At 41.3% G+C, this 26336-nt stretch overlaps 1 protein-coding gene and 2 non-coding genes across 3 annotated transcripts in view; all 3 read right to left on the reverse strand.

Moving 5' to 3' along the window:
* Positions 1 to 563: 563 nt before the first annotated feature.
* Positions 564 to 26336, reverse strand: part of IPO7 (importin 7) — a 52913-nt gene continuing 27140 nt past the window's right edge. The window contains exons 9-25 of the mRNA XM_056850728.1: positions 25232 to 25366; positions 21445 to 21544; positions 20967 to 21043; positions 19932 to 20048; positions 18398 to 18487; positions 17338 to 17503; positions 15260 to 15420; positions 14354 to 14482; positions 13104 to 13170; positions 12874 to 12999; positions 11796 to 11893; positions 8862 to 8957; positions 6962 to 7182; positions 6486 to 6688; positions 5744 to 5950; positions 4676 to 4792; positions 564 to 1769 (exon numbers count right to left, since the gene is read on the reverse strand). Of these exons, the coding sequence (XP_056706706.1) occupies positions 1672 to 1769; positions 4676 to 4792; positions 5744 to 5950; positions 6486 to 6688; positions 6962 to 7182; positions 8862 to 8957; positions 11796 to 11893; positions 12874 to 12999; positions 13104 to 13170; positions 14354 to 14482; positions 15260 to 15420; positions 17338 to 17503; positions 18398 to 18487; positions 19932 to 20048; positions 20967 to 21043; positions 21445 to 21544; positions 25232 to 25366 (2208 nt within the window). The 3' untranslated portion in view covers positions 564 to 1671. The remainder of the gene's footprint in view (positions 1770 to 4675; positions 4793 to 5743; positions 5951 to 6485; positions 6689 to 6961; positions 7183 to 8861; positions 8958 to 11795; positions 11894 to 12873; positions 13000 to 13103; positions 13171 to 14353; positions 14483 to 15259; positions 15421 to 17337; positions 17504 to 18397; positions 18488 to 19931; positions 20049 to 20966; positions 21044 to 21444; positions 21545 to 25231; positions 25367 to 26336) is intronic.
* On the reverse strand, positions 9825 to 10000 carry LOC130479844 (small nucleolar RNA SNORA23). Its single transcript, XR_008933391.1, has one exon. It is a non-coding gene; the product is annotated as a small nucleolar RNA SNORA23 (small nucleolar RNA).
* LOC130479843 (small nucleolar RNA SNORA23) lies at positions 17625 to 17805 on the reverse strand. Its single transcript, XR_008933390.1, has one exon. It is a non-coding gene; the product is annotated as a small nucleolar RNA SNORA23 (small nucleolar RNA).

The following is a 26336-nucleotide window of genomic DNA, read 5'->3' on the forward strand; positions in this document are numbered from 1 at the left end:
TGCATTTTGAATATCATAATATATATGTTCATTTCAGTTTCATTTTTTTACAGATATAAATTCAGTTCGTTTTTCAACCTGCCTTTGACGTTTTGGAGGCTTACATTTAAATTAAGGTAGCTTTTTCAGTATCAGTTGTAACAGCAGATGACATTGAATATAAAAACAGCCAGGAGAAAGGAAAACGTTTTACTTAAAAGATTTGACACTGATGATCTCAAGGCAAGATCAAGAAACTCAGCGTTATTTTATGGATTTATTCTGTAGAAATAAAGATGGGGCCCTAAAGCCAGCCCGCTCACATCATTTTGATGTTGGCTTCTTCATTGAGTGGTTTTAATAGTGGTCCCAGTAGGGAGGAGGAGGTTGTTGTTGTTGTTTTGCCTTTCTAGTTAAAATACTAGCTACTATACCACCTGTAGGCAAGGGTATAAAGGAGAAAGGTGGCTTCAGAAATGAGAGCTTGGTAACCCATCTGGATCAGGCAAATGAAAGAATGTCCACTATTTTGGGAACCATGGGGGTGAGGGAACAATAGAGATGTTAAAGCCTCTATCCAAGTGCTGGAAAAAAACAACACAGTAAGATTTCTCATATTCCCACATACGGGAACAAACTTAAATGATATCCAACCCAAGCCAGCCAAATCATGTCTTTTTTTTAAAATAGATTGCATATGTAGATCTTTCACTACCACACTTCAAAATACACTTCTGTAAGAGAAGAACTTCATGTCAGATTTCACATTCTGCTGAGAAAAATTAAGTCAATTCTCAGCATTTAAACATGAAGGGGTCTGTCTCCAAATGTCCACTTGTACATTGACAGCTTTAAGAAAAACAAAGGACACAGAGGGTGTTGCCATTTTTTTCTTTTCAGCAGCAATGAAATACTACTAACCCCTTTTTACATAACCAAATTCAAGTCACAACCAACGGTGACTGCACCACAAAGTCACCAGGTACAAAACTGCTAGTTTGCTTTAAATTAAGAACTTGAAATTTTCCCCAGAACATCCCTTTTTTTATAAACAAACGTTTTGCTATTTTTGTACATAGGCTAGCAGGCTTGTTTCAATATGAAAATGCTAAATCATTTACAGATTTATCAGTTATGTAGTGCTATAACAAGTGTCCGATATTCTACATATGAACAATCTTGATAAATGGAAATGACGAAGTGTTTAAGTAAGGCTATCCAATTACCTTTATGTACATTAAAAGAACAGATTCTCAGCGGGGTGAAGGGGATGGGAAGAAAGTTGGGCAAATACTCATAGTCCCACAGGTGCAAAAATTAAATTGGCCTTCTAGCTTGTGTACTGTAAATGAACCTTTTCAACAGTCCTGCAGCCAATGCCTTATTTTTTCTTCATAGAAAGAAGCTGCCTTCATGACATTCCCTCTTGACTTGTGATTTCCACAGCATGTCATTTGAAGCTCAAGTGATGAGTTCTTCCTACCTTCATAAATCCTTCTTTCCAGTATTAGGTTGCATGATCAAGTCCCACTTCTGGGTTGGTGGTGGTTCTTCTTTTATTTTTTTTAATGTTCAATCTATCAATTCATTTAGAGTGAGCTGTAGATAACATGAACCAGTTCTGGAACCACTATTGGGAGGAACACAAGCTCTTCACTACAATCACACAGGAGGAGAAAAAGTAGTGATAACTCAATTCATTCCTGGGGCCGGACCACCAAAATTGAATGAACTTGGCACAACTGGAGCACTGAATTTGTATCCACCATGCTTTTCAATCATTTTGGATTCTGAAACAGGGGTGGGGAGGAGAGAAATTATTTTCATTTATTTACAAAGCATGTCAAGTCAACAACTCAAGTTTTTTGTGCTTGTTCTTAGTTTCCACTAAGCAGTCTATTTTTTTCCAAACACTGTATGCTTAAGAGACACTAGAGCCACTCAACTCATAGAAATGCAGGCTTTATTTTGAGTATCATTCTAAAAGCTTATATTATTAAATATTTCTATGGTGAAAGTAAAATCTATTTTGTATCCTATACTGGGACCCATCTCTGCCCGGGATCACCAAGAAATAACACAGAGGAACTAAAATCAGCCTTGGTATCAGAGGAACAGAAAGTAGCAAACGATATACCAATTGTTAAAAAAATAGGTCCAGGGGATCCAGGAAATTACAGGTCATTGGGGCTAACATCTGACTCAAGTACATTAATAGAAACCATTATTAAAATAGAATTATTAAGCACATAAAAAAACAAAGCCTGCTGAGCAGAAATCAGCATGGCTTCTGCAAAAGAGGGAAGTCCTGCTTCACCAACCTTTTTGAGTTGTCTGAGAAGGCTAACAAGCATGTGGATAAGTGTGATCCAGTAGATAAAACATTTGGACTTCCAAAAAGCTTTTTACAATACTCCTCACCAAAGTCTCTTAAGCTCAGCAGTCTTGGAATAAGAGGTCAGGTCTTCTTATGGATTAAAAATTGGGTAAACGACAGGCAAAAAATAGGAATAAATAAAAGGTTCTTGCAACGGAGGGGAGTGAACAGTGGTGTCCCACAGGCCTGGTACTGGGACCAGTGCTATTTAATTTGTTCATAAATGACCTGGAATGGGGGGGGGGGACCACACACACACCAAGTGGCCAAGTTTGCAGAGGATATCAAATTATTCAGGATGTTGAAACCCAAGGCAGATAAGTGATGAGGTGGCAACGTGCCAAATGGAGTTCAATGTAGGCAAGTGTAAGGTGATGTACAGTGAAACACAAAAATCCTAACTTTAAACTTATGCTGATGGAGTTTGAACTGACAACGACTGAGAAGGGAACAGACCTTGGGGTTTATTTATACCCCACCTTTTTGCCCTTATAAGGTTCTAGTAAACAGCTGAATGAAAATATTGTCTCAGAGCGCAGAATCAGTAAAAAAAAAAAAGGCAAACTCCATACTGGGAATCAGGGAAGGAATTGAAAATAAAACAGCCAATATCATCATGCCCCTTTATTTGTATAGTGAGGCCTCATTTGGAGTGCTACGTGCAAAGAAAATATTGCAGAACTAAAAAAAGTACAGGAGAGGACAACCAAGAGGATTAAGGGGCTGAAGAATCTTTCCTATGAAGAAAGGCTGAAGACCTACACTTAGAAAAAAGACCAGGGAGGACAGGACAAAGGTTTATAAAATTCTAAGTGGATAAAGAGAACTTTTCCTCCCTCTCCCATAATACTAGCATTAGGGGGCACCCATTGAGGTTAATGGGCAATAATTTAGGATATACAAAAGAGAATACTTCTTTACTCAATAAGTAATTGAATTGTGGAATTCACTGCCAGGGGATGCAGTGATGGTCATGAATGTGGACGAATTTAAAAGGTCGTTAGATGCATGGAGGATAGATCCATCAATGGCTACTAGCCATGGTGACTAAAGAGAACCTTCATATTCAGTGGACGCAACTGGCAGTGCTAGGAGACAACATCAGGAGAAGGCCTTGGCATCTATGCCCTTTTTTTGGGCCCTCCAGGGAAACTGGCTGGCCGCTGTCTGAAACAGTATGTTGGACTAGATGGACCACAGGTCCAATCCAGCAGGGCTGTTCTTATGAACAAGGCATTCATCCTGAAATAAGCACCTGTTGCTGACTGGGAAAGACCAGAGAGGATCTCTAATGTAAAACAGCACTAGAAGCAGATTGACAACCAGTGGCCAACTAGGTGCCTCTAGGAAGCCCCCAAACAAGACGACTGCAGCAGCACCATCCTGCCTGTGTTCCACAGCACTTAAGATAATAGGCATGCTCCTCTGATCCTGGAGAGAATAGGAATGCATTATGACTAGTATCCATTTTAACAAGTAGCCATGAATACCCCTTTCCTCCATGAACATGTCCACTCCCCTCTTAAAGCCTTCCAAATTGGCAGCCATCACCACATTTTGGGGCAGGAAGTTCCACAATTTAAGTATGCGTTGTGTGAAAAAATATTTCCTTTTATCTGTTTTGAATGTCTCACTCTCCAGCTTCAGCAGATGACCCCGCGTTCTAGTATTATGGAAGTTTTTCTCCCTCTCCACTCTCTCCAAACCATGCATAATTTTATAGACCTCTATCATGTCTCCCCTTAACCACCTTCTTTCCAAGCTAAACAGCCCTAAGCGTTTTAACTGCTCCTCATTGGGCAGTTGCTCTAGTCCCCTAATCATTTTGGTTGCTCTTTTCTGCACCGTCTCAAGCTCTGTAATATCCGTTTTTAGGTGTGGTGACCAGAACTGTACACAGTATTCCAAGTGTGGCCTCACCATAGATTTGTACAAGGGCAGTATGATAGCAGCAGTTTTGTTCTCAATTCCTCATGTAATTATGGCCAGCATGGAATTTGCCTTTTTTACAGCAGTCGTACACTGGGTTGACATCTTCATCGAGCTATCCACTACCACCCCAAGTTAACAGTGTTTTATTAGCCTGGACACTGTTGCTGCCAGTGTCATTACCCTTGCTCTCCCTTTAGTTTCCGTTCTTGCTGATACGTGCTTTTTTGTCTGAGTGCTTACTGATTCGGTCTGATATCTGAGTTTCTGAGATCAAATGAGATGGAGCACTTTCAGGGGTGATTTGGTCATAGGCTCCTTTGTAAAATGGTAGCCGACCCGCCAATAGTTAATGAATAGTGACATAAAGCCTAACGGAGAAATGCATACCATGGGCTGCTCTTCGCTGATCTGCTAAAGTTGCTATGTCTTGTAACTGTTTTCTTTGTTCTTCATTAAGACCACGTGTCAAAGCTTGGTACCAAACAGGATTGCGATTCTGAATTGCTATGGAAAAAGACATGCAGATATATGAAAAACTGCAGGCAAGATGAAGACAGTTCACCACCACTTTTTAGGAAGCCACTTTTACTATTATTGTATCTTAATTAAAAGCAAGGAGCCCTGTGGCACAGAGTGGTAAAGCTACAGAACTGCAGTCCAAGCTCCCCTCATGACCTGAGTTCGATACCAACGGAAGTCGGTATCAGGTAGCCGGCTCAAGGTTGACTCAGCCTTCCATCCTTCCGAGGTCAGTAAAATGAGTACCCAGCTTGCTGGGGGTAAAGGGAAGATGACTGGGGAAGGCAACGGCAAACCACCCCGTAAACAAAGTTGTCTAGTAAACGTCGGGATGAGATGTCACCCCATGGGTCAGGAATGACCCGGTGCTTGCACAGGGGACCTTTACCTTTTTTAAATTAAAAGCAACACTATTATTCCCTCATTCAGTAAAAGCTATGAAGAATGTGTAAGCCTTGAAGATTACTTGGCTCCAGTTTTTTGAATGGTCATATCTACATTTGTCCATTTTAGACAATATAGAAAGCTGGAGAAAGAAAATTCAGAAATGCAGGGCAGGGAGCTTTTTGCTTGCATAACATCCTGTGCACACTACCACGACCACCACGTGGCTTCAAGTCCTCTTTACTGCCATTTTTCAAGCCCAAATGCATACCCTTTTCCTGCTGGCTCAGTTCCTGCAAAAGTGTTAGGAGAAGGGAAAGAATTTCAAGTGGTGTCACAAACGATGCGCAATGTTACAAAGTGCCTCCTTTAGTTTTTAATTATGCTTTTCTCCCTGAATCTCCTAATCATTAGTGCACTCCAACTCCAACTTTCTATCTGCCAAAACACTCAAGTTCCTGACCGTTTATGAGCCAGGCGTTGTTGACCACTTTTTGACATTCCAAACACACACACACGCGGTTTGGCAAGGTATATTACATTTGCTCTTACTCTGAAAAATTGCTTTAAATATCTGGTATTCATCAACAGGGTTATCTTCATCATCAATAATTGTTGAATATCCCTCCAGGGCAGTCTCTTCAGCATCATCTTCTCCCCAGTCCTCGTCATCGCCATCTTCCCCAACCTGTTTTGCCAAAATTTCTAAATATTCTTGTCCATCTTCATCAATATCGTCTTCGTCACTTCCAAGCTCTTCTGAAAGAAGGTGCAGAATCAGAAAGGATGGCAAGCGAACTGTCCTTTTCTCCATTTCTATTTGGAAAGCTTGCATTTCACAAGTCTCCCTACTTTTATCCCAGTGCTAGGCTCTCGTTTAACTTAGCAAAGTACTTGGCCCCCCACCAATGAACTCAATACAAAATGAGGCATTTGCACTACACAGCTTGCCAATGAGAAATGAATACCCAGAGAAACACAGAAGCAAAAATACAAGGAGCTGGTTTGGTGGACTATGTTCCAAGAGAGTAATGAAACATTTAAGACTGCTTGATTTAATTTCAAAAGCAAATGGGGGGAAAAGGCTTAGCTACAGGAACAAAACAGCAAAGACACTGACAAAAAAGAAAGAAGATTATGCTATATGAACAAGAGACCAAGGAAGTGAAGCAAATAAGAATGCAGGAAAGACAGAAAGGTGTTTCACAGAGCAGTGCCAGGATGAAGTTCACAGCGGAGGTGGCCCCAGCAATACATGAGAAATTTGCTGCCTAGCAGATAGCCCATCCTTTACCTGCTTCCTCATCATCTTCTGCTTCATCATCATCAGAATCATTTTCGTGCTCTGCATGGCAAGCATATGCTCTTTTCAAGCCATTAAATAAAAGGATGAAAGCTGGCAAGATCTGCCCCGAAACCTGATTTAAAACCTGCGGTATTTGTTCCAGATCAATAAGAGCGCACAAGCCCAGCACGCACATTTTTCGGTCATGAAGTCTGAAATACAAAAAGGTTCCCATTGCATTATTTATAACTTCAGGAAAAATAAGGCACATTACCTGTTACCCCAAATAGGCCCCCATCCAGAGAAATACAAGGAGAAGGAGATGGATATACACAACAGCATTTCTATTCACTTTCCCCAAACAAATTTCACAGAAGTGGAAAAGATATACAAGAGATCCACTGTGTATTTGCAATCCCTTGCTTGCTCAGTGGAAATGAGCACAGTGGACCATGGCGATAATCTCCAAGAGACAAGCAACTTACCCCAAGAAACAGTCTACATCATTAAGCCACTGCGTAATGAAGTGATTTGTAACAGGCTCCACATTATTGGGGAAGCGAAGATTTTCCAAAGTAGTCAGAAGCAGGTGAGGATTGTAATACAGAGCAGCTATGGCAACCTGGAGGCACATTGTTCTCAGTTCACTTGTTTTTACTTCTCTGGTCAACCTTTCTAAAGCAGCTTCCACAAACAAGGGTATACACTGGAGAAGGAAAAAATAATGATGCCAACATTAATATATATATATATATATATAGCAACATTCCCCAGAGTTCACACTTCATGTTTAGGCTGCAACTTTGCAACTCAGAACTACACACGTATTTTCCCTAATACAAAAGGAAACAGAAGAAGCAGATCTTCATCTGTTTCCTCTCCAAGAAATCCATGTATGCCACACAGCAAGTAAAAATGAAGGATCAATCAGGGAGGAAAACGGCCAATAACAGCTGCAGCTTTTGTCTTTTGGGGCAATGACGGTAGAGGTATGCTTCTGTGTTCATGTTGCCAGGGGCCAAAGCTATGGAGATTCATCAGTAAGGGACTAATAAAGTTAGTGAAAATCGGCAGTTGAAGTGTACAGTACCTCAATCTGTAAGTGGCAACTTACCAAGAACCACCCACATTTATGAGCATTCAGAATGTATACCCCCCACACGCTGATTTCCAGTTCCTTTAAGGAAAGGAAATCACTTTTTTACCTCAGCTCTATGAATTATCTCAAATACCATTTTATTTCTGATGGAGTTTTCCAATTAGAGATATCCAGCAAAGGCTGGAAGCATCTCTTTAGGGAGCTCTGCTGCATTAATGGAACTTGACATTTTTCTTTCCCCAAAAGCAGGAAAAACCATACACTGACTAAGTGAACAGTATAGATAGAGTCCAGTAACTGCATTTGTGGAACTCTCACACCTTTAATTGCTTATTAATTGCTATGATGGATACTTTTTTTTCTACCAATGTTCACTCCACATGTCTCTCAGGTTGTTTTTATGTCCGACAGGAAGATGAGGTATCCGCCCAAAAACCTTTATTAGTATAAGTCAGAATGTGGCACACATTCTTATTGAATTATAAACATAAAACTGTTTTATTTTTCTCATTTGGGGAAATGGTAAATCAGGTTGTCAGGGAGGTTTCAGGAATAAACTTGGTAGGAAAACAGGAAGGAGGAAATTAGGCTATATAGGATATTTATAAACAATAGTTTGCATTCAGATTGTAGCTGGTTTATTTCACACAGATGTTTGTACTTTAGAGATTGATTGAGATAGAAAACACTTAGAATCATAGAGTGGGAAGGGACCACCAGGGCCATCTAGTCCAACTCCCTGCACAATGCAGAAAATTCACAACTACCTCCCCCCCACACCCCCAGTGACCCCTACTCCATGCCCAGAAGACAGCAGTCACTGATTAGTTGAACTAACACAAGCTTCCTCGAGACAATACTTCAATGGTTGATTGAGGCAGGAACAAAACACACAAGTTCCCTGTTTTCTTTAAAATTGGTTAGGGATCACCCCCTTTTCTTTGGAGGTATTTCCCGCAAGTAAGGTCATTCAATTCACTTCCCTTACACAGGAGCCTCCTTGATCCTACACAACTGTGTTCCTATCACTCCAGCTGCCAGCCTCTAACTCTCCATCTCTAACTATCACCTTCCAACTGTCAGTTCCCAACAGCTTTTCTCAACTGCCAACTGTAGAATTCTATTTGAACCCAGCTAAACAAGGGTTCCATCACCTGGACAACACTTCAGTATTCAGCTGTCCATCACAATTACACACAAGAGACAGTGGACAGTTGTCCTGCTTTACTCCCAAAAGATGCAATTTTTAAGTTTTTTTACGTTAGCTATATATCCATGCTACTTACCTGATCAATGCCACGACCTTTACACTGTAGAACGATCACCTCTAACAATTTTGCCGCATGACATTCCGCATCTTCTCCCGCCACACCTGTAAGAACCTAAGAAACATCAAATTCTCTGTTAATTTTAATCCTGAATATTTAGTATTTTCCAAGAACTGAACTGTGGCAAGATTATATCTTCCCTACTTTATTTTGATTTACATACACATGAAAAATATTACTAGCACAAAAGTTATTGAAAGTTATTATTTCACATCCACAAAACTGAGCTCCTTGTTTAAGGTTAAGCAAAAGATCCCTAAAGTCTCACACACAAGTGTATGTGTGTGTATAAATGGGCTCAACAAGGTATGCAAACATTTAATCCAATTAAAATCTCTCACACATTTTAAATTAATCATACAATTAAGCATGATGCAGAAAAAACCCAGTTCAAGTGGGCCTGTGGCTCAGTGGCAGAGCATCTGCTTGGCACGCAGATGGTCCTAGGTTCAATCCCTGGCATCTCCAGTTAAAGGGACTAGGCAGGTAGGTGATGTGAAAGACCCCTGCCTGAGACCCTGGAGAGCCACTGCCGGTCTGAGTAGACAATTACTGACTTGGATGGACCAAGGTTCTGATTCAGTATAAGGCAGCTTCATGTGTTCAAGTACCAATTGTTAGTAGCAATAACAGGGAGGAGATTTACCTCCATGTTCTGCTTGCTGGGATATCTGGGTAGGTCACTGGGAGGGAAAAGGACATTATACTACATGGACCTTTGGTCTGATTTAGGTTTCTTCTACAATATTTATTCTACAATATTTATTCAACTCTCCAACAGCTTATTGGTGTACCAAGTCTTTACCTGAAGTGGAGATTTCTGATTATCATTCAAAGGTATACCTGTCCCACTCAGCAGTCATCAAAAACACTAATACCAACAAAGGTACTTAAACCATAGAGAAACAATCTGTTTTTTCCAAGTGTTTGAGAATCTGGTGAGTAATAAAAGCTTACCTTGGGACTCCACTACCTAAGGATTATGATCTCAAGTTGCTCTTTGACCACAGGTTGTACGTGTGCATCACTATCTAAATGTAGAATGCAAATGGACCATACCACCAGACACAGATCAGTAACTATGCAAACAACTGCAATTACTGCAATGAGGGAAACGGCTAGATTCAAGTCCAGTAGCACCTTAGAGACCAACAAGATTTTTGGGGTGTGAGCTTTCAAGAGTCAGGGAAGGCAGTTTTGACTCTCGAAAGCTCATACCCCCAAAATCTCATTGGTTTCTAAGGTGCTACTGGAACTGAACCTAGCTGTACTGCAGACCTCTGAAATTATCTTCAATGAGAAGAAATGTATCAGATGTCTGCTTACTACATGGAGAGTCTAATCACACCCCTCTCTCTCCTAGCTCTCCTAATGAACCAAATCATTCTCTCTCTTTTAATGAACCAAATGAAGGTGGCTAAGGGGAGACATGATAGAGGTCTATAAAATTATGCATGGTTTGGAGAGAGTGGACAGGGAGAAGTTCTCCCTCTCCTATAATACTAGAACGTGGGGTCATCTGCTGAAGCTGGAGGGTGACAAATTCAAAACAGATAAAAGGAAATATTTTTTCACACAACGCATAGTTAAATTGTGGAACTCCCTGCCCCAGGATGTGGTGATGGCTCCCAGCTTGGAGGGCTTTAAGAGAGGAGTGGACATATTCATGGAGGAGAGGGGTATTCATGGCTATTAGTTAGAATGGATACTGGTCATACTGCATACCTATTCTCTCTAGTATCAGAGGAGCATGCCTATTATTTTGGGTGTGGTGGAACACAGGCAGGATGGAGCTGCTGCAGTCGTCTTGTTTGTGGCTTCCTAAAGGCACCTGGTTGGCCACTGTGTGAACAGACTGCTGGACTTGATGGGCCTTGGTCTGATCCAGCAGGGCCTTTCTTATGTTCTTAATTAAAATGGTGTCTAACTTCCTTGTATTTTTAAACAGGTACCAGGGGGTTATCAGCTCACTGCACAAGTGCAGATTATCATTATCCGGCTCGTTATACGGCTGAAGCCACCATACTTTCATCAACTACCTTCACACAGTAAAATGCATATAATTTCATGCAACTGATTTTGGACTGGACCCCATGGAGGATTTCTGCTGACTGAAAGAAGGGGGGTGATTTGTACCAATCCTCGCTCCCACTATAGATCTCTAGCTACCCCTTCAAGCTGTTCTGAGGGGTCCCCTGTTCCTCCAAAACAGCATTTCACAGGGCATTCTGGCTGCAGCAAAATGGGGGGTGTCAGGTAATCATGTGGGGTGGGAGGTGTGGAAATGTTCAGTGGAATCCAAGCCTTTTTGAAATATTTTTATCCTGCTTTTTCACCAAATTAGGGCCCTGAAGGCAGTGAACAGGTAAAAACATTAAAAACCAACACACACACACACACACAAATAAATAAATAAAATAAAACAAACAGGAAGGAGGGTCAATAATAGAATGCCAAATGAAACAAAGAGTCTTTACCCACTGGTGGAAGATAATAATACAGAGGAACAGAGAAATTTCTACAGGAAGGGAATTCCACAGTTTTGGGACCACAACCAAGAAGGCCCTTTCTTGGGTTGCCACCTGGCTAGCCTCAGGTGATGAGGGCACACAAAGCAAGGCCCCTGAAGATGACGGTAATGGTCAGGTAGGTTCATATGGCAACAGGCAGACTTTAAGGTATGCTAGTCCCAAACCATATAGGGCGTTAGACTAATAAAACCTCACAGAGTTAACTCTTATCTAGATCCTTCTGATTTACTGGTCCTTGCTTTCTCATAAAGTTAGAATGGGCTGATAAAAAGGCACACATTTGTCTTTCTTAGATCTATACAATAGAAGGTTTCTACAGGATGTAATCATTTTAAGAAACAAGAATTAGGGATCCACCTACCTTTTTACACATACTGTAGATCATTTCTAGGTATTTTGTATCAGACAGAAGTGTGTCTGTATCAACAGTTACATAGTTATGCAACAGAGGCATCATATCTGTGTTCGAAAAAGCATAAGTAGCTGTTACATTTATTTATTTAAATTCATAGCCTGCCCTCATTCGTGGCCAGGCTGGGCTCAGAGCAGGTAACAACCCTTTAAAACAATATAAAACCATAAAAATTCGATCATTAAAACAGCCATAATAATAAAATAACTATAAATGTATCAAGATGGCACTCATTCAGATAGTAATACTAGTAGCAGCCACTGTAGACCCAGTCAAGCAGTTGAACCCTACAAGTAAACAGAACGTTGGGGAGGCCAGCACCAATGTAAAACTTGCAGCTGCCCTCAGTTGTAGGCCTGGTAGAATAATTCCATTTTGCAGGCCCTGCAGAACTCTTTAAGATCCCACAGGGCCCCTGATGTTACCAGGAAGGGAATTCCACCAGGTCGGGGCCAGGGCTGAAAAAGTCCTGGCCCTTGTCAAGGATAGCCACACACTTCTCGGCCCAGGGACCACCAGTAAGTTATTATTTGTAGGGTGTAAAGTTCTCTGGGGGGTAAACCAGGAGAGGGAGTCCCATAGATACAAAGGTCCCAGACTGTAAGGCTTTAAAGGTCAAAACCAGCGCCTTGAACCTGATCCGATACTCTAGCTGGAGCCAGTGCAGCTGCTTCAGCACTGGTGTTATATGATCTCGCAGTGAAGACCCCGTGAGAAGCCTCACTGCGGCATTTTGCACCAGCTGGAGTTTCTGGATCAGCCTTGAGGGCAGCGAGTTACAGTAATCCAGCCTAGAGGTGACCGTCGCATGGATTGCTGTGGCTGGGGTGGGAGAGGTAAGGCACCAGCTGCCTGGCCCGGCAGCGATGGAAGGCCACCTTGATCACGGCTGTGACCTGAGCCTCATGTAAACCAAAGATGTTAATTTTTACATTCCAAATTTAGGTTTGCATTCAGTACTTCACTTCTGCAATGCAGTCTTTCTGTGATTTGCCTGAACTAATGTAACACAGTTAGCCAAGCTCACCTGTGAAGTAATCAAAACCATCCTGCTGAAATACTTCAAAGACAAGAGGCAAAAGCTGCCACATCTGTGCTGATACCTGCTGGCAGGTCAGACTGTGAGCCAAGGAGAATATTTCTTCATAGAATTCTAGAACAGAAACATGTCATTAAAGTTGGCTGGCTCACAATAACAGCACCTTGTTAAATTTAAGTTCCTCGTGCAGGTTTAGTATATTTGAAACAATCTCTTACCTAAAACATGTTGTTGTAAAACTGTTCCAATTACTTGCAAGCAGATACCTTCCAATTGCTGGGTAATCTGAAAAGGGCAGATTAAATGAAAATCACAACAGACTGAGGAGCTGGCATTAAATGCTTGTTTTCAAACAGTCTCTATTTCAAAAAGACTTAGGACAAAATCCAAAGAATCTGCATAGCTCAAACATTTGTGCTTTTCTGCTCCATGCACAGATTCTTGAGTCGGGGAAGACTGAAGTCTTCAGAAAGTGGGAGATGAGAGGATTATAAAATACTAGTGCGGAAGGGGAGAGACACAAACTAAGAGCCAACAAACCCTCTCTTTTCCCTTGTACCCGTTTAGCTTGGGTACGAAGCTACAAAGAATGCTGTACACCTTACCTTAATTTGAAATAAATACTTGGAATATGATTGCCCTGATCCACCAGAACCAAATAAATTGGCAGCAAAATAAATTCTACTTAGACGATGACAAGGAACTGCTTGGAAGTGTTTATCACATGGCAGGATTACTTTACAAGCTTCAAACAAGAGAAGAACTTTATATTCTGATCAAATTTATACTTTAACAAATGCTTGTATACTGGATGGCTAAACATATTAGTTTATCATCAAGCATTTGTTTCTATGACAGAGAAATTTCTTCACTTATTTTGCTGTATACATTTGCTAGACTGATAAGCCTGAAAGCACAAATCACAAATGTGAAACCCCTAGGCTCCATCAAAATAGATGCACGGAAATCTCATTGGGTGTCATTACCCACACAATCTTGGCTTTTGTGTGTGTGTTTTTTCTATTTTTTTTTAAGTTTATGTGCGGGGGGGGGGGGAGAATCAGCCTTGAAACATATAAGCAACATTTGTTTAAATTGGCCTTTAATCACTACTAGCTGTTGTCTCAGTCATACTTGCTCAGGTTTGCATTCAATAGAAGTAGAGATCTGGCAGGGATAAATACCTTTCTGACTATAAGCCAGCCCTACAATGCCGTTTGGAATCTAGGCCTTTCTACCATTGTTGCTTAAGTGCAATAAATGGTATGTGGGGGGGGGGGGCACTTTAAAAAACCAGGGTATGGTATACAGTCAAATGATCATAATAAGTCAAAATGAAACATCAAGCTCCTTTAAAGAATAATTTATTTGTTGAATGAACCCAATACTACTTATGCTGTATGTATGCTGTCCCTCCTATAGAGTTTCTTGTAATTAAGTACTTACTGCGAACAAAAATAATTTTTACCTCTTTGTGATCTTCAACTACACTGAGAAGTGTATCAATGGTATTCAAGATGCCCATTGCTGTTACTGCTTTATCATCACTACCTTCTTCGTCTGATCCTGTCTGAATCACTTGGTTAAAAGTCATTGCCTACATGCAGGAAGAATAAAGTGTCTGTTATGCTCAATAAAGGCCCAAGAAATATAGAGTAAAGAAAACTGGCCCAGTTTTTAAGACTGAATGCAAATGAACATTATGGGTTTTGGAGCAAGGGGATTTTCTAGAGAGATAACCAAAATAACAAGTTTAGGCATTTTATAATCCTGTGTAATCCCTAGTCAGTCATGGACTTTGCAGATGGTTTAGGACAAAGGTGTACACAACTACAATTCCCCACCTGACGAAGATGCCATCAGTAAGTAACATCATTGGGGGTGCTATAGGGACTGGAGGGGAGGAACGCAGCCCAAAATTTGTATCCTATAAATACTGAAATGATAACAAACTTAAAGTCTCGGTTTTTTAAGAAAGCTCCAATTAAACTAAGTCATTACAATAAAACATTCACCTATGGGGCACATTTTAAAACGAATGTACATATACCTGAATTTAATGTACAAGACTAGAGGCCAGGAATATGACTATGATCACATGAACATTGTGACAATACCTCCCAAGTCAAAACAGAGTTAAGTTCTCCCATAATGTACAAGACATATTAGATGAAAGATGAAAGAATATCGGCTTTAAAACTACTGTGGCAGAAAAATATTAAGTGCCATCTATACTCATAACAGACAGAATACTGTGTACAGGTTAACCATTAATGTACCAAAACGACCTCATTAAATGTTACTTCAACATGCCATCAGGATACTGCGATCCGAAACAGGCAATAAGAAAGCTAAAAATTTGCAGTAAACTTACCAAATGCTGGGTCATTTCTACTGCTATAGGTGTAACCTCTTCGCTATATTCACAAATCATTTTTTGAATCACATTGGTAAGATCATCATTCTCAGTCTCTCTAATAATATGAAGAAGAGCCTGCATGACAGGTCTAATGAATGGAGTAATATATTCTTTAGCTGGAAAGCAAGACAAAATGTACTTATTGGTTAATTGTAGAAAAGCAGGGTATAGTTTAAGTTTTGACATATTTTTAAAACCACATTTTTTAAAAGGCTGTTTCAAGCAAAATTCAGTTAACCCAAAATCTTGAGTTAACTGACTTTGATCAAAATAATTGACTTTGAACATGTTTCATCATATTTTTACACATATACACACTGGAATCGTTATTACATCATTGTACCACCACCCCAGCCTTTTTTTTTTTTAGGGAAGGGCATAGCCACCCTTAAAAAAAAAACCTCCAGATTTTGTCCCCTAGAGCACCTACTGACTGGCAGCAAGATGCTCCATCCTCCAAGAACAGCATCCAAAATATTTCTTGAGACCAGAGCATACACTTATGGTTTTCCAGCTTGCCCATTCTGCCTGCCTCTTTTCTCCCTGCAAAGCTCTACAAAAGAAAAGGGTGTGTATATAAAGAAAGTAAATCTTTCCTATTCTGGGGCAAAAAGAGCACTGCTCTTAAACATACCATTTTCTGAACCACTGAATGGCAACATGAAGAATTGTCAGGTATGGATAAAATATCCAATATTTGGGTTGCAAATCTCTAGGTGAAATAATACATGAGTTCCACAATAGCCCCTGTTGTTCTTACAAAACCCTATTTTCTCAGTAGGGCTTAGACAGCTATAGGCTTGGATCCCGCACAAAATTTCCACTTGCACTAGAGGTCTTGCACAAGCAGAAATGCTAGAAAAAGACTGTAGTAGCAGGCTGCACCAAGTCAGACTTATGGTATTCACCACTTGCTTCTCCAATTGCACAAGATCTTGTGCCATCAATTTCTGGGTACTATAATACAGAGGGAGGAAAGTGCTACATGTTGTACAACTAGAACTACACTATGTTCACTTATGTTTCCGCTTAAACACTGCTGTATCCAAGCCACTGTTTTCCGAGATCTTTGCTCATTGTTTACATGCTAATATATGTTACCCCATCTAGTCACACTTCAAAAGCTGTTTTAAAGAAGCATTTGTAAAAAATTACTTAGCATTACCAGAGTTCAAGTTCATCTCTTCCAAAATCAAAGAATATGGCTTGTTCTGACCACAGACAGCAAGGTACCATCAAAGATGTACAGCTACTGCCCTCAAATATGTATCACTACGCCCTGACCTAGATAGCCCAGACCAGTCCAATCTCATCAGATCTCGGAAGCTAAGCAGGGTCGGCCTTGGTTCATATTTGGATGGGAGATCATCAAGGAAGTCCAGGGTTGTTATGCAGAGGCAGGCAATGGCAAACCACCTCTGAACATCTCTTGCCTTGAAAGCCCTATGGGGGTTGCCATACATCAGCTGTGACTCGAAGGCACTTTCCTCACCACCACGTATCATTATAAAATAAAGGCTTACAGACCATGCTGTGGACCATCACATTCTTTAGATACTGTTTTATTCACCACCATACAGCAGTTATTTAGACCAGAGATCGCCAACGTGGTGACCATGGGAACCATAGCCCGTTTCCTGGTGCCCATCAAATATTTTTAGAAAATGGGTGAGGCCAGGTGGGGCTCTTACCTAGCAGGGCTTCCGACTGACTACGCAGATTAAAACAACATTTTTTCCAGTGGATTTTATTCTCTCTCACCCTTCTTTCCCTGTGTATTTTTAATTACCGCTCTTCTCCTGCATTTGGGCTTCCTCTGCGTATGTGAAGCTGACTCCTGTGGCTGCCAGTCTGTTGTTGGTTCCACCTTCTGCAGCAGCTATTTTGTAGTTGTGCCCACCACCCTGTGTCAAAATACCAACTGTGCCCACAGCCTCAAAAGGGTTGGGGAGCCCTCATTTAATCTCTCTATATCCCATTAGATCTGAGGTCCCTTGGTAGTTCAGTGCAGGATCGGTGCAGGAATGAAGTACCTCTCTCTTGATTACTAATCAAAACCTGCAGTGCTATGGCAGCTTCCACCTTCACAGGCATTTCTCTGTCATCAATCAAGCATCTTCTTGTCAGCTCCAGGGCTGTCTGCAGATTCTGGTCGATCTTAAACTTAACTTTACAGAAGTAGTGAAGAACCCAGCAAGCCTGGAAAGACAGTAAGGAACTTTAGGGGATTACTGATCCCACACAACAGTCAAAGCATGAATCAAAACATCCGTGTTTGAATTGCACTGAAACATTAGATTTTCATCTCCCTTTTCCAGAGATTTGTTTGAGAGTTTGGAGGCTGGTCAGCGGTAAGCTTGTCTTTCAACAACACTGGACCAGTACTATGATCTCAAGTTGCTCTTTGGCCACAGGTTGTATGTGAGCAATACAGTCTAAATGCAGAACACAGATAGACCGTATTACTAGACACAGATTAGAAACTGTGCACACATGACTGCAGCCATTCATTTCACCTTAATGGGAAGATGCCAGCTGTATGTCCAACTGCATGATGGTCACTTCAATAAAATCATCATATGGGGATTTTAACTGTATGGAGAACCATTTTTCACCTCTTATACTGTTCCCCTGCTAAACTGGTCTTACTGACAGAGATTCCTTGCTAATGTTTAACCTACATTCACCTTCCTATAATTGAAAATCCACTAGGTTTCCCCCATCCTTAGAGACAGAAACGTTCTTCCTCTTTCTTTCCAGTTCACTGTGTTACAGAAAAACTGTTAATATCATTGACATTTATAAAAGAAAAACTAAGAAGAAAAGTTACAATATTGAAAGTGTCAAGATATTATATTTCTTAAATTTTTTTGGCCTTACTAAACTTTTATCCAGGCTCCTGAAAAAAAAACAACAACTGGGAACCTAAAGAAGGAAAGGTCAGTGGTCACCACTGACATCCTATGGATGTTATTTCCCTCCTACTACAAGATTCCTGGCTTCAAAACAACCACTCTCCAGCTATAACCTATTCAGCAGTACTTTACATAGAGATGCAGAGGCTGGGTCCGGAGGAAACAACTTTGCTCTTACCCGTGCTCTCATGTAGCCTAGTTCACTGCTGAAAAGAGGAAACACGTGATTCCGCAACATGTATTCCATCTGATCTTTGTATATCTTTTTCTGTTGGAACATTAAGAGAATGACAGGTCAGATTTTTCTTACCATGTAAAAGTAAAACTGGCTAGTCGAACAGGAACCATTTCCACCCCCCAACCCTATTAAGACTTCATTCTGCTATACAGGTAATTTTCAAATGGGATTATGCTAGTTAAACTGAAGTTAACAAGCTGATCATGGCCAAAATAGGAGTCTCAGATGCAGAAATCTGATGACCAAAACAGAGAAGAGTCTCAGTAACTCTTATTGGCCTTCCTCCCAGGTTGTGGTGTTATGTGTTTTTGTATGTCTATATGTTTTTATTTAATTGTTTAAATATTTTACATAACCTTCTTTTAAATGTTGCTTTAATGTTTTAAATGCTTTAACATTTTATGTTTGCTGTCTCGGGGACCTTATTTAGGTAAAAAGGCAGCATAGAAAAGTTTTAAATAAATTATATATCAGACTTAAAATTTTACATTCACTCTGTCAACGAAAAACTCCAACTACAATAAAAATATTAACTTTCCCAAGCATCAGCTTTTCTGCTCCAGTGTGTATCAGTAGCTAGGTGAATTCTAACATTTACCATTAATTCATAAAATTGTTACATGTCCAAAGGAATTGTTCATAATTTATCAACAGAGAACAACATCTGATCAAGTGCTGGACAACATACAACACAAGATGCTAGACAATGCTATGCAAAGGTTGTAAATTCAGGACAGGTAATACACTGCATTTAACACATTAGTCCTAAGCAGTGGAAAGCAGCCTTGCTCCAATTTTGATAGGGTCTCGCCTAAATATATCTATCTACTTTTATTCTTAGGGGATTGTGGGGTGGCAGAGAAACAGCAAATTTGTCTGCCTGGTCATATGGCTATAGTGCTTCTACTCCATCTTTCTCAAAGACTCCTTCTCAAAGCCCATGCATGGACCTTATTTCATGTTGGCATTGGACAAGATGAAAGTAGTTTAAGTCTCTTGTATTACTTCTCATACAGCATGATGTAAGGGACTGACCCTCTCCTGGGCTCTCTGTGAATGGCAGAGGAGTGGTAGGGAACACAATGGACAGTTGCCTGGCACAAACTCTTTCCCAGTCTATACAGTTGCCACTAGCAAATGCATTTGTGGATCCTAGCTTACTATCAAGGACACATGCCACCGTGCAGTCCTTGAGAGATGGCAACATATCAACAGTAGAAGGTTTCTAGCTAGGCAACAGAGAAATCTTTGGTCTCTAACACCATGACAGGTGGGAATTCTACCAAAGCCTGGCCAGTTAGAAACACCTCCAGACAATATGGCAGGCCAAGTAATGGGACACTTGAAACTGCTGTAAAACAGATCTGGTCATGGGAGTAGATTCAGCAGTAGTCACTGTCATGAAGAAGTACGTGGTTGGGACAGAGAAGAAAAAAGTAAGAGCAAACAAAAGATCTACTACAAGAATGCTTACTTTCAAGAGTATTTCAGCCAAAGAGCCAATCATATGCAGAGCACCATCTTTTTTACGAGGATCAGCATTTGGTTCTGTGAGGATCTGGTAACAAAAGCCCATAGTCTTTTGTAGAACCTAGCGGGAGATTAAGAGAGACTGTTTACCTTTTAGACAGTATTTTCAATATTAGGAAGTGTACAAGCAAACATTGGTTTTGATCTTAATTTTTCCTAATTTTAACATATTAGACTGTATCTACCACACTGGAGAGCCATTGTAGTGCAGTGGTTAGAAAGCTGGACTAGGATCTGGGAGACCCAGGTTCGAATCCCCACTCTGACATGGAAGCTTGCTGGATGACCTTAGATCAGTCATACGCACTCAGCCTAATCTACCTTACAGGGTTGTTATGAGGATAAAATGGAGGAGAAGTAAACTATGTAAGTAACTCTGGGTTCCCATTGGGGCGATAGGTGGGGTATAAATGAAGTAAATAAATAAATACTTTTAGAACGCTTAACATTAAAATAATGAACATTAACGTGATTGCTACCAAGCAGAAATAAGCAAGACTATAGAAACTACAAGGAGCCCCGTGGCGCAGAGTGTTAAGCTGCAGTACTGCAGTCAAAAGCTCTGTTCACAACCTGAGTTCGATCCCGACGGAAGTCGGTTTCAGGTAGCCGGCTCAAGGTCGACTCAGCCTTCCATCCTTCCGAGGTCGGTCAAATGAGCACCCAGCTTGCTGGGGGCAAAGGGAAGATGACTGGGGAAGGCACTGGCAAACCACCCCGCAAACGAAGTCTGCCTTGGAAACGTTGGGATGTGGTGTCACCCCATGGGTCAGGAATGACCCAGTGCTTGCACAGGCGACCTTTACCTTTTTTTAATAGAAACTACAAGCTGTTAGCTAAGTATTAACTTGGCCATGGATGGTGTCCAGAGATTGATTTTATATATACAAATAAATACAGAATTAATCCTATATGACTTTGCACAAAGAACAGGAAGAACTAGTATTACTTTTACATCAAAAGTAATTATAAAAAATACCTCTTTTCTTTTACCACATGCTGTAAATAACAATGTCTGAGCAGCAGTCGTGGGGGAAATGAAGTCTTCAAACACATCTGTCAAACACATTAAACAGCCTAAATGTTTGTCTTCTGAAACACAAAGGGACTAACGCAAAAGAAATTAATTCAGACTTCATAACCAAGTTCAACCTCCCTTCTCCAAGTATTTCCAATCTGTTCTCACGTAATGAACTTTTAAAACCACATTATGGGTTTCTATGAGAAAGGCAGACTATAAAATAAAGTAAATCGATCAATAAGTATTGCAACAAATCTAACTTGTTTATTCATTTAGGAATTATACTGATAATTAGGAGAACCCAGGACAAAGCACATTCCACTTTTTTTCAGAACAAGGTATTCAAAAATATGTTATATTCAGCTTTTTCTCATTTAAGTGTCTGATTAAAAAACAAATTGCTTTCTGCACATATTTGAAAATCCGAACTACTTACCAAACTTCATACGTATATATTCATAAGGATCTTCTTGCCATAGCTCTTCATCAGCATCTGTGTAGCACATCAATGGGAAGATAACATCCTGGATAATTCCCTGCAATCAATAAGAAAACAGTTTAGATTTTATTGCGTATCTTTGGAACAATAATGTCATGGAAAATAATATACAGAGGGCTGTTCATCATACAGGGAGCCAAGTGAACTGCATTCTAGATTATTTAATTTGATTTATGCACATTTCACCTGTGTAGTACAAAGAAGCATCCAGCATACTAAACAGGATGTATTTAATGGGCTCTAGACTTACTGTGAAATATATGAAAGGTAGAAAATTGGCAAAAAAGGATATAAATACCCCAAATCAAGCTGATTTGACATTAGGGACATCCTTAAGTATTTTCTCTCAGACAAAGAACTTCCCCATATGGCTTTATTTTATGGATGCTTACTGAGGCATTATCTAATACCAAACTTAAAATCCCGTAACAGGTAAAACAGAAAGAGTCCACCAAAATCTTGACAAGAATATGCCAACAAATACGCAAAACAAAACAACGGCCCACAGACTGGAAACGGTCAATTTACATTCCAATTCCAAAAAAAGAGACGTCAAGGACTATTACATTAATTTCTCACACGAGTAAAGTGATGCTCAAAATCTTACAACAAAGATTGTTACCATATATGGAATGAGAAATGCCAGATGTTCAAGCCACATTCATAAAGGAAGAGGGCCTAGAGATCATATTGCAAATTTATGTTGGATAGTGTAGCATAGCATATAAGAGAATTTTAGAAGAAAATCAGCTTGTGTTTCATAGATTACAGCAAAGGTTTGGACAGTGTGGGTCATGAAAAGGTATGGCTGGTTTTAAAGAACATGAGTTTGCCACTGCATCTGATTGTTTTGATGCGTAACCTGTGCTTCAGACAATAGTTTCCAGTTGGCAAAGATGTCAGAAAAGAGTAATTTTATCTCCCTCTCTCTTCAGTCTATTTGCAGAACATATCATAAGGAAAGCTGGATGGAATTTAGATGAAGGTGGAGTGAAAATTGGGGGAAGGAAGATTGGGGGAAGGAAGATTAACAATCTGAGATATGCAGATGACACCACATTACTGGCAGAAAATAGTGTAGACTTGAAATGACTACTGCTGAAGGTTAAAGCAGAAAGTGTCAAAGCAGGACTATAGCTGAACATCAAGATGACAAAAGAAATGACCACTGGGGAATTACTCAACTTTAAGGTTGACAATGAGGAAATTGAAATTGTTCAAGACTTTCTATTCCTTGGCTCCATCATCAACCAAAAGCGAGCTGCAACCAAGAAATCAGAAGGAGACTGAGATTGGGAAGGGCAGCCACAAAGGAGCTAGAAAAGATTTTTAAGTGTAAGGATGTGTCACTGGCAACCAAAATCAAGTTAATTAATTCCATAGTATTCCCCATTACTATGTATGGGTTTGAAAGTTGGACAATGAAAAAAGCTGACAGGAAGAAAATAGATTCCTTTGAAATGTGGAGCTGGAGGACAGTGTTATGGATACTGTGGACTGCCAAAAAGACAAATAAGTGAGTTCTAGACCAAGCCTGAACTGTCCCTAGACGCTAAAATGACTAAACTGAGGCTATCGTACTTTGCACACATTATGAGAAGACAAGAGTCACTGTAAAAGACAATAAATAATGCTAAAAAAAGTTGAAGGGAGCAGGAAAAGAGGAAGACTCAACATGAGATGGATTGACTCTATAAAGGAAGTCACAGCCCTCAGTTTTCAAGATCTGAGCAAGGCTGTTAATTATAGGACATTTTGGAGGTCACTAATTCATAGAGTTGCAATGAGTTAGAAGTGACTTGATGGCACCTCACACACACCTGCAACAGGTAATAACAGGCCCCACACACAGTGCAGGTCACACTCTTAATCTGGTGTTTTGTTATGGGCAGGAAGAAGATGGTGGGGGATTGAAAACAATCCCCTTGTCATGGACAGATCACTACTTGCTGGGGGTTAAGACTTACAGGGTACCAAAACTCTGCAGGGGTGGGGGATCGATTAAGATGATCCGCACCTTGTAGCCTGATGGCTCCAATAAGTTTTCAGACAGCATATGGGGATTTTCCTGCTGATATGGTCAGCACTCTTGTCGATGTTCTGGTTGATCTCTGGAATGGGGAAATGCCCCAGGCAATTGACACAATTGCGCCCAGGCGCCATCTCTCAAGTCGAAGAGCCCAGGCAGCCCCTTGGTTTATTGAGGGGCTGCAGATGATGAAAAGACAGGGGAGACGGATAAAGACATGGGACGAATCTGACAAGGCACGGGTTAGAGCTCATTTGGATGCTTACTCCATGGCAGTGATGGCAGCAAAGAAGCAATACTTTCCAGCAACTACTGTATCTGCACAGCGCAGACCTGCAGAACTCTTCATAGTGGTCAGGAGCCTATTGGGTTCTGGTCAGCAAGAGGAAGTGGATTTGCTATGCAGCCTGTGATCCTTTTGCTAAGTAAACTCCTCCCTGAGAAACAAGGTGGTCACTCCTGCCTTGAAGCGGACAGTGGTGCGTCCACTTCAGACCCAGGAGAGTTCAGTAACTACCATCCAGTCTCAAGTGAACCATTCTGGAGCAAGGTGACTGAATGAGTAGTGGCTGGCCAACTTCAGAGATTCCTAAATGAAGCAGATTGTTTAGATCGGTTCCAATGTGGTTATGGGACTGAAACGGCCTTGGTCGCCCTGGTGGATGACATGTACCAGGAGATGGATAGGGGGAGTGTGACCCTGTTAATTTTCCTGGACCTCTCAGTGGCTTTTGATACAATCAATCATGGATTGCCTTTTGGAACTAGGAGGCACTGTTTTGCAGTGGTTCCAGTCCTACCCTGAGGGTAGGTTTCAGGGTATGGTGCTGATGGACTGCTGCTCTGCCCCTTGGCCTTTGGAGTTCCCCAAGGTTCCATCTTGTCCCCCATGTTTTTCAACATCTATGTAAAGCCGCTGGGAGATGTAATCTGGAGATTTGGGCCGAGCTGACACCAACAGGCAGATGACACTCAGCTCTATTTTGCACTACCAGCAGATCCCAGGAAGGCTGTAGCACCATGGCCTGGAGACAGTTCTGGAATGGATGAGGGCTAACAAGCTGAAACTTAATCCCGACAAAACAGAGGTGCTATGGGAGGAGGAAGGTCTGACCCAGGAAATGGGTTATCCCCTGTAATGGATAGGGTTGCACTCCCCTTAAAGGAGCTGGTTTGTAGCTTGGGGGTGCTCTTGGACCCAGGCCTCCTGTTTGGATAAACAGGTGGCAGCTGTGGCCAGGGTGCCTTTCAACAGCTTCAGCTTCCTGGACAGAGAAGAACTTACCGTTGTGGTGCATGCCCTGGTAACAGCAACGCACTCTATGTGGGGCTGCCCTAGAAGACTATCCAAAAACTAACATTGGTACAGAATACTGCAGCCAGAGTGTTGACTGCAGTGGGTCATAGGGACCATATCACTCCAATCTTGTTCTACCTACACTGGCTTCCAATTTGCTTCTGGGCTCAATTCAAGGTTCTGGTACTGATCTTTATAGCCCTATACGGCCTAGGACCAACATGCCTTCCCGCATATGAACCTACCCACTCAATCCAGTAATCCTTGGAGGTCCTGCTTCCGTTGCCTCCACCACCTGAGGCTAAATGGGAGGCGACCCAAGAAAGTAGAAATATGTCACAACAGGACTACACTAATGCATGATTCATCGACCATTCACAGGGAAACAAATTACTTACTTGGATATGGGGTTTTAGATTCTTCCAAGTCACTGCATGTGACACACCTTGATTGATGTAGTTCAGTGTCTGCTGCAAAACTCTAGGAGCCATGTACTGCTTTTCTTTATACTGATATAATACTTTCAGCAAAACCTAAGAAAATTAATTAATTAATTAAGAAAATTAGTAGATTTAAAAGATCTGTGCATCTTGCCAATCACTGCCAGAAGCTAACTCAAGGCTGGGCCTAGACGGCAGATGGAAAGGTACCTAATATCCCAAGAAAGACCCGAGCAGGACATATGGGGCAGTGGTGGCAGTGCTACATTCATCCCTTTGATAAGAACACTTTTCCACACAGTTTGCAGCCTAAGGCTGCACAAAAAGTTTACAGTGGGTATGGAGAAACATTTTAGAGGTGGGGAGGGGGCTGCAGGGGATGGCTGCCAGGAATGCCAGGCATTTTCCTTCCAGCAACTTAAACTTGCTAAAGTATCTATATATCTAATTCCCACCTGTGCCCCCTGCCTGTGGGACACTTAAATCCGCTGATGGGGGCACACTCATCCCAACGGGTTTTTCTGCAGACTCGGGGGACCTCCTGGGTTTGCAGAAAAATCCAAAAAGTTTTTAAAAATTAATGGGGGGGGGTTAGATCCACCCCCAGCAGCAGTTGTGGTGGCCGGCAGAGAGATCAATGCTGGGATTGGTTGCCTCAGTCAGGCACCGTAGAGATCTGTGACGGAGCCCTCCATGGTGGAGCTGGAACCGCGGCAGAGCCCATCCATGGTAGCAGGGGAACCCGGGAGCCCATCAGTGGCAAAAAAAAACCAACATGGGAGCTGCAGGCTGGGGCCTGCCTTGCCCCCGTTGCTGTAAGATAAGCTGGGGGTGATGGAATTTCCCTCTCCCCCTTGGTGAGCCTGCGAGAAAGCAGGGCTGGAGTGAGGAGGCCTGGAGCTGCGATTGGGGATTGGATGCCCCTTGTGAGTTTCATGCCCCCCCCCGTCTACAGTATTATTGAAAAACCTGCTTGATAACCCAAAAATAACTTTTGCTGAATGCCAACTACGAAGGATTAAGCAATGCTTTAAAGAGAAATTGTTTTTATTCTTAAAATTAC

Source organism: Euleptes europaea, chromosome 6 (assembly GCF_029931775.1).
Source record: "Euleptes europaea isolate rEulEur1 chromosome 6, rEulEur1.hap1, whole genome shotgun sequence".
NCBI lineage: Eukaryota > Metazoa > Chordata > Lepidosauria > Squamata > Sphaerodactylidae > Euleptes > Euleptes europaea.